Source organism: Alosa pseudoharengus, unplaced genomic scaffold (genome assembly GCF_046254945.1).
Source record: "Alosa pseudoharengus isolate Yale_2024_CS ecotype anadromous, Long Island Sound unplaced genomic scaffold, YU_APseudo_1.1 YU_APseudo_1.1_scf_21, whole genome shotgun sequence".
Classification (NCBI taxonomy): domain Eukaryota; kingdom Metazoa; phylum Chordata; class Actinopteri; order Clupeiformes; family Clupeidae; genus Alosa; species Alosa pseudoharengus.
The window spans coordinates 19,381,552-19,389,465 of NW_027468674.1; the positions used below are offsets into that span (position 1 = coordinate 19,381,552).

The following is a 7,914-nucleotide window of genomic DNA, read 5'->3' on the forward strand; positions in this document are numbered from 1 at the left end:
TATGTCTCATTTGTGTTCTAGTGGTCCCTCTTCTCCAACAAGCGAGAGAGCGCGCGTGCATGCAAGAGGGGTTCATGCCATTTGAAGTGATGGAAGCCCGTGCGTTTTTCGCAATCATTACGCCACGCAGTTTTTATTTATCTATAATTAGAGGTCTGACTATGTAGATGCTCCTTTTGCGCCCTTCGCAGTCTGCTTAATGACTTTGAAATCAAGCTAGTCTTGAATTCGGAATTTAAAAACTATGAATTTCTCGCACCAGAACCTTTTAAGTGTGCACTGGAAATCAGAATCTATTATAATTTCTCTAGTTTTTTCCTTAATTTTCCTGGTTGGCACCGTTGGAAACTGTTTGGTACTTGCCGTGCTTTTGCGCAATGGACAGATGAACACGAAGACGACCAACTTGTTCATTTTAAATCTATGCATCGCGGACCTCTGCTTCATTGTATTTTGTGTGCCTTTGCAAGCAACGATCTACACTATGGACGAATGGGTTTTCGGTCCATTTGTGTGCAAGGCGGTGCACTTCATCATATATCTCACCATGTATGCCAGCATCTTCACACTGACCGCTGTGTCGCTGGACAGGTGCGTCTTCATTGCTATCCAGTATCGCCACTTATTCTCTTAAAGTTTATCACAGATGTTGTAATTATTTTATCTGTCCCTGTTCGAGCGATTTTGATTCTAGATAATACTAAACAAGTTATACTAATTTAAGATAACATAATATTCCTATAAGTAGTTACATTTACTGTAATTGTCATGCTGCCTATACTGTCACATGAAAAATCATATTTGGTAAAAAAATAAAATGGTTATGATGTATGCTATTATTAATTTTTTAACAGGTATCTGGCCATTCGCTACCCTCTACGCTCACGGGAAATGAGGACCCCTAAAAATGCCCTCACGTCGATTTGCCTGGTGTGGGGTTTGTCTCTGGTCTTCTCTGGACCATATCTGAGCTACTACCAGCAAATGGACCTAGACGGCACTACAGTGTGTATCCCGGCCTGGGACATGCACCATCGCCGGGCCATGGATGTGAGCACCTTCGTCTTCGGATACTTGATTCCTGTGCTGGTGCTAAGCCTGACCTACGCGCGCACCATCCGATACCTGTGGACGACGGTGGACCCCGTGGAGGACATGTCGGCGTCCAAGCGAGCAAAACGCAAGGTGACCAAGATGATTATCATCGTGGCCGCGCTATTCTGTCTTTGCTGGCTGCCGCACCACCTGGTCATCCTCTGCATGTGGTTCGGCCACTTCCCGCTGAACCACGTCACCTACGTGCTCCGTATCCTCTCCCACCTGGTGGCTTACACCAACTCCTGTGTCAACCCCATCGTGTACGCACTGGTCTCCAAACACTTCCGCAAAGGCTTTCAGAAGGTGTTCAGCTGTGCGCTCAGAAAAAGGGTCGTCAACAGGGTCAATGTCGTGCAACAGGTTCACACAGTTAGCTTGGCAGGCTCCAGTGAAACCTCCAATCTCAGCGAGAATGTCATCAAAGATAAAAGGCCAAACAATCCACAAGCCATAGTGACCAAGGCTTTCGTGACATTTAATGTAACATAGCACCTTCATGCAAATGTGTTAAAAAGTGGTTGCATAAAAAGAGCACATTTGTAGTTATTGTCGCTTGATGAGTGCTCTGTGTTCTACAACAAAACGATGTTTAGTGATGGCTTCCAGTGGTCGCCTGCTTCTAGGCTGTGGAGCTTTGAGGTTTCAGTGAAGCTAGGTGATTGTTGTTAAGGGACTACCAGAACGGCCACAGAGCTAGTCATGGTACTATGTCAGTCATGCGAAGGGATACATAATTTCTTCAAAAATGTTTGGACGTTTTGGTCATTCTTTCTGTAATCAACTGGATCAAATCTGTGAATGTTAAAATCATTGGAATTCCAATGCAATGGAATATTCATTGCAGTTGAGACAAGGCCTGCCACCTGCTTTGATACATTGTATAGGCCTACTTATGTGTTTAACTCATTGAATGCCAAGCTGTTTTCGGGAGCTTTGTCCTAGAGTGCCAGCAATCTAGCCCATTGTTGATGATTTTTGTACAGCCACAGCATATTCTGTGTTATAGCTATGAACACATACAATGGCTCGATTAAAAGGTGAGACTTTAAGCTCTCAGTGGGTGCAAACCGTGTATTTCTACAAGCATCTGTTCCTGAGAAATCCCAAGCTAAACAGTGGCTAGTTTTCATCAAAATCGCTGTTTTTTTCTAGAAATAGAGATATAACGTCTTTCATGAAATATGAAGTGTTGCTTGTTACTTACTTGTGTAAACTTTCCGGGAAGTGATCAGCGAGACCTGGCGAGACTGCCACTTAGTGATAGACCCACGAAAATGGCCTGATTTTGACCTGACGTACATGCGTCACTGATTCGACCCAAAGCGGCAACCGAGTTATGATAAAATGTCCAGATTGTGCGTTTTCATGCGTTTTCGATCGTCATATATTTTATTTCCATTCATCACAGAGTTCCCAAAATCACATATAAGGTGTGTTAGAGTGTCTAGGTTCGTAATTAAAAAAAAAAAAAAGCTAAAAACGTAATATTACGTTTTTGGCACTCAACGCATGGGAAGGTTTTGGCACTCAATGAGTTACCGGTAACATAGAGCATTTATTTATATGCATTTCCTGTATTAACAAACTGAGGCCAAATAGAGGAGAATGATTTTCACAAGCTTAGTGAACCTTTGTCAATTGCTGTTGGTTAAACAACAGTACAGTGATGAGGAAGCTATGATATTGACACTGTTAGTGACATTTTATGTCATACAATAGGCCTGTCTTTTGTAGCCCCTGCTGTGTGTGAGGGCGGGGTAACTTTAAACTTTCAATAAGCTGTTTTTCATGTGTTACAGAAATGCTATCAGAGCGGGGGAGTACCTGAATATATAAACTAACTTAATTTATTGACATTTAGCAGTGGTATCCTTCTCTACCAGCAGACCTATGGAATAAGTCTTGAAATAGTCAACTTTGTGACATGTAATCTCAGATTGAATTGTAATATTGTTTTTTATTGACATTTAGCAGTGGTATCATTCTCTACCAGCAGACCTATGGAACAAGTCTTGAAATAGTCAACTTTGTGACATGTAATCTCAGATTGAATTGTAATATTGTTTTTTTATAGGCAAAGGTGAAAGTCACTAGTGATCATTTGTTACAGTATTACCGTGAATCTAATATATTCTTGTTCTGTGTCTTGGGGAATCTGTTAATATCTCAATGGACACTCTGCACCAGTTCATTATATTACATTGCATTGTGTGTTTTGGGTTTCATTTAAATTCCTTGTGTGAGTGTTTTGGGTCCAGCAGTGATCTATTTTAAGTAAAAGGCAGAAAAAATACTGATTTAACTGTCTTTGGGGACCAAATGTCTCTATGGCTCAGAAGTGGCAGACTGCCAATAGGCTGAATAAATCCAGAATTGTATTTTCTGAATGTGCACAAATGCACCATGTCCTTCATCTCAAGACCAGGAGAGAATGAGTCTGTTTACCTTGTATGTGATATATATATATATATACCTAAGAAGGGTCATGTCTTAGATACATAAATATATAACCCTTTGTGCATTTCTCAGGGACCTTGTGGGAGTCCAAGAGTGAGTCACGAATCAGCCTGGTCCTCCTTATGTAATGCTGTTTGTACTCAAGTTAGTGGCGAAGACGAATGTTTATTTCCTGGGAATCTGTGGTCTCTCTGTTCTTCTGTCTTTCTCCGTAGCGCAAGACCCGCTTGGTGGTTGCCTGGCGTCTGTGACAGTAATGGACCCCTCCATATCCCTCTGTCAGTGGAAAAAAGCAGTGTGGATAAGCTAATTTAACGTCTGACTAGGCCTTGATTGTTTCAAGGTTACACATGTGATGGTTTCATGTTGACTGTGCTGTGACAATAACCGTGCCTTGTGGCAGTTGCTCAGACATCTCTCTGTGTTATATTTATTCATGAATCTGTATGAAACAAAAAGAAAGAACATTATTTCATTTGTTTGATGTACTGTCTATGGTGATGATTTGTAGTCTAATGGATGCTTTAGACCTGGCCAAAAGGGTCAAGTACAGAGAAAAAAATAAAAGTATTTGTGAAATTAGTGTCAAATGCTATCTTGGCAGTAGTAGTGATACTGAAAAATCATGAGTTATTGTAATAAAATTCAAGGTGGACTACATTTGATCTTTCTTTCACTGAGACCATAACATAACAGCTCGAAGAAAAGCTCAGTTTTTTGTATAAAACCATTGTTGTTATGTTTTTATCTTTACACAGCGGATTCCAAACAAGCAATTGATCTATTTGAGCAATCTAGCAAGTAATTATCGTATGGCTGGTTTAACACTACTTTGGAGCAATATCCAATTCTACATGACACCAGCTTAATACCAGTAAGGCCAGAGGGGCGGGGTGTTAAGTTTGAAAAAAACCTCCTCCTCACAGTGCCTGCATTTCATAGGGTAGAGGTCGACCAATTAGCGTGTTGAAATGTGTGTGACAAAATAATCTGCTGGTTCCAGCTATGGTATCATCATTTTCTAAGGCTTGTCCAAACACACTGCACCAATAAGTTATCTGAATTGTACGGTTCCACTTGGAAATGGACAAGCGTCATACAGTGGCCTTTTGAGCTTTTAAGCTTGATGATTCATCCTTTTCTAAGTCTGTACTGACCATCAGTCTGACAAGCTACCATCATCACCATCTTTCACCCCACCCAAGTGCCCTCTACTCTCCATCTTCATCGTGGTCAGTTTTTTAATAGCTCCCCCTTTCACAATCCAGGCAGTAGGCTTGTTTGCCAGACCAAAGGCAGTGACTAAAGTCACACACTTTTTTTTAATCTCCCAAAATGAAATGGCTCTATTTACCAGGATTATAGATGACATTTAGCCTGGCGGGCCATCCTATATCATTGAAATGTATAGTCTGGAATCGAACCATTCACCCCGCTTAATCCAAGGGGCGGGCAGAGAATTGTCTTTCAAACTGCCTAGGCATGCAATAGGCCAGCGCTACGACCATATCCGTATCTGGTCGGCAAAACGGCAAATACATCCTTCTTCGGAAGGAATGACTTAAGTGCATTGTGTTGCTCAATTTTCAAGTCCAACTCCTCCACCAACGCCAACGCCAACGCCGATTCAAACAACCGCTCTTCGTTCGCCATAGCCACCTTGTTGTTCACTGTCGCAGGACTGTCTTATCCTGTTACAAAATAGAGCGCTGTGATTGGATGACGTCCACGGCGTCAGCCAATAAAAATCCCTATGGTTTGATACTAGACGTACAGGCTGAGCAAATTAATTTGCCGCCGCTAGGGTGCGTCTAGATTTCTAGGCTAGATGACATTATCACCAGTCCTTCATGTCTTCAGTCATTTCATAAAGCAATAGCCACGGAGTGCACGAGGGAATTGCAAATCTAGCAGGGGCTTTGCAGCACATCATATTGAAAGCCATTGAGTCCCAGCCTTTTATTGCCTTGGATTTATAACTGCTCTCTGGGTCTGTTCTGTTTATCAGGTCACAGTTCTTTCTGGAAATCATTCAGTGGCATAATCAGGTGTGCTTTTGATACCGTATTTGACTCACCTTAGCGTATGTCTGAGGTTTTAAAAACAAGACATTTGTTTCTTGGTCTTGCTAGGTAGACAAGCATACACAATGGGAACAAGTCCTGATCATAGCACCAATGACAGATGGCATTATTTAAAGCTGCACACACTATAATTGATTGGTTTTGGTGACATGTGCATTTACATGTATTCATTTAGCAGACATTTTAATCCTATGAATTATTACAGGTGGGTTTTCACTTGATTTCATAGAGTAGTTGTAGTAGTGTGCACATCCCCACCGGTGAGGTCCAGGGCAAATGGAACTAGAACTCAAAAAGGATGAACAACACTTTTCACTTGATTTACCATGAAAGTTTGAGGATGTTAAGCACACAGATGGCTGACTGGTGTTCAATGTGTACCATGTTCAACAACCTGTTGTGTGCCCTATTATTTCAGTGTAATCTTAAACATTAAAAAAATCTCTTTTTTCTTTCTCTTTTGCAAACCTGTACATTTCCATCAGAAAAAAAAACAATTCCAGTCTTCTTACTGTCCTCCGTATGGTCTAATTCTCTGTGGATGGATCGAGACTGGAATGCCCTTTTTTGTCAGTCTCAAATGACAAGAATAGATGCAGTCCATGCTGAAGAGGAGAGGAGGTGCAACGTGAACCAGCAGTGGACATAATAAGCCTGTTTTACTGCCAGACCAGGCTTCTCTTCTTGGTCTGATTACTGACATTGAGCAAAGAGGCACATATGTGAGGAGAGACAGCCGAAAGGGTGGATGTCAAATAACCTGGGTTTGCTGCAGGTACACATTGACTTAGATGTGTCAGAGAGGCCAGAACATGATGATTCTTCATACACCCCATTAGAAAGTGAGGACATTAATCAAATGGTTAAAAACAGAAAAGAACTGAATTCACAACTGAATAACTAATAACCCATTTCAATCTCAAATGCTGAAAACACATTAAGACAGCCAATTTTGTAGCTTGTTGCTTTTGTAATATATATTTTTTGTCAATGGTGAGAAAAGGTCGAAACAATCCAAAATAAACTCCAGTATTACATTTGGGCAGACACATGATGCAGAGGATGGCTAAGTTTATATTCGTAATAAAAAAAAGTGGACAAAATAAACTGTCTTTTTTCGGTAGTTTCCAAGGCAACCTCAAACAGAGCTGAGCATTTTGACTGGCCACCTGCTGCTGTTTCAAGACAAACTTGGAAAGTACAAAATCTTGATAATTTTGGTGAGATTCAATATGTAAAATTTTGTCTGATTTTACTAGATTCATTATTTTTTTTTTAATTGAAAATTGATAGTTTTAAGTTTAAATCATTTCACTGGGTTGCATGAGGCATGTCCTGTTTTGAAATGATCACACATATTAAAATGGCCCATTCCTAGTCTACTCACAAATGCAAAGACAGCATTCACCTTTCTTAGGAGCCACAACAAATGTTAAGTGCTACAGTACTGACAGCCGAAGGAAATGATTTTGAATAAAATCTGTGGTGAAATTGAGACTAATGCCTTTGAAGACTCACTTCACTCCTAATGTGACTTCTAGGAGAGTTGAGCTCATGATGAAAACAAAAAAACAATCCCTTTTGTTTGGGGAATTATCTCCTTGACCCATTTTTTATATTCTGTCTTGTCCTGATGTGATTCATTTAGGATAAGCATAGGAAGTCAAGACCACACACACAAATGGTGACAGAAGTCTAATTAGATAGGGTCAGCAGATATTGGTGTGTGATGGGGGAAAGCATCGTATTTCACCCTTAGATGGCAGTATAGACCCTGAGCAGTTTGAGATTTTGCTATTATACTAGTTTACCGTTTTAATTCTAATCAACCTTGCAACAGGTGCATGCATGTCTCCTGTTCAGCAATGCAACAAGACTAACAAGTAGCCTACATTAAACCGATCAAATGGCCTAGGCCTACTCGCCCAAAATTACCCTCCAAGTAGCTTAACATTACTTTAATATAAAAGAGAAGAGAGTACAAAGCGTTTGCCATAAACACGTTATGGACGAACAGGGCAGGCTACTCCAGTTTAACCGCTTGGATGTATAATTGTTCAATTAATGGACGTTGTCAGCATCAACTACATCCTCAAACTTACTTTTTTGCCCTTATCCCACTTATTCTATTAGATCATATGTTCAGAAATAACCTGTTACTTTATTCATGTATGAGCAAATATTGGCAGTTAGTTGCTAGACCCGGAAGTTTCCTCCTCAAGATCCTGCTCACTTCAAGTGTGCCAATACCCGAGCGCTCGCGGTGTGGAGGTGG

General features: G+C 40.8%; 1 protein-coding gene across 1 annotated transcript; it reads left to right on the forward strand.

Moving 5' to 3' along the window:
• Window positions 1-244: 244 nt before the first annotated feature.
• LOC143138244 (galanin receptor 2a) lies at window positions 245-1,587 on the forward strand. Its single transcript, XM_076298742.1, has 2 exons — window positions 245-591; window positions 855-1,587. The coding sequence occupies exons 1-2, from the start codon at window positions 245-247 to the stop codon at window positions 1,585-1,587; spliced, it is 1,080 nt and encodes a 359-aa protein (XP_076154857.1).
• The last annotated feature ends 6,327 nt before the right edge of the window (window positions 1,588-7,914 follow it).

What these genes read in the sequence shown, in the direction of transcription:
- LOC143138244 (XM_076298742.1), top strand. Translation starts at nt 245, where the DNA reads ATGAATTTCTCGCACCAGAACCTTTTAAGTGTGCACTGGAAATCAGAA. An exon ending in ACCGCTGTGTCGCTGGACAG is followed by an intron (nt 592 to 854) that starts GTGCGTCTTCAT and finishes ATTTTTTAACAG; the next exon opens with GTATCTGGCCATTCGCTACC.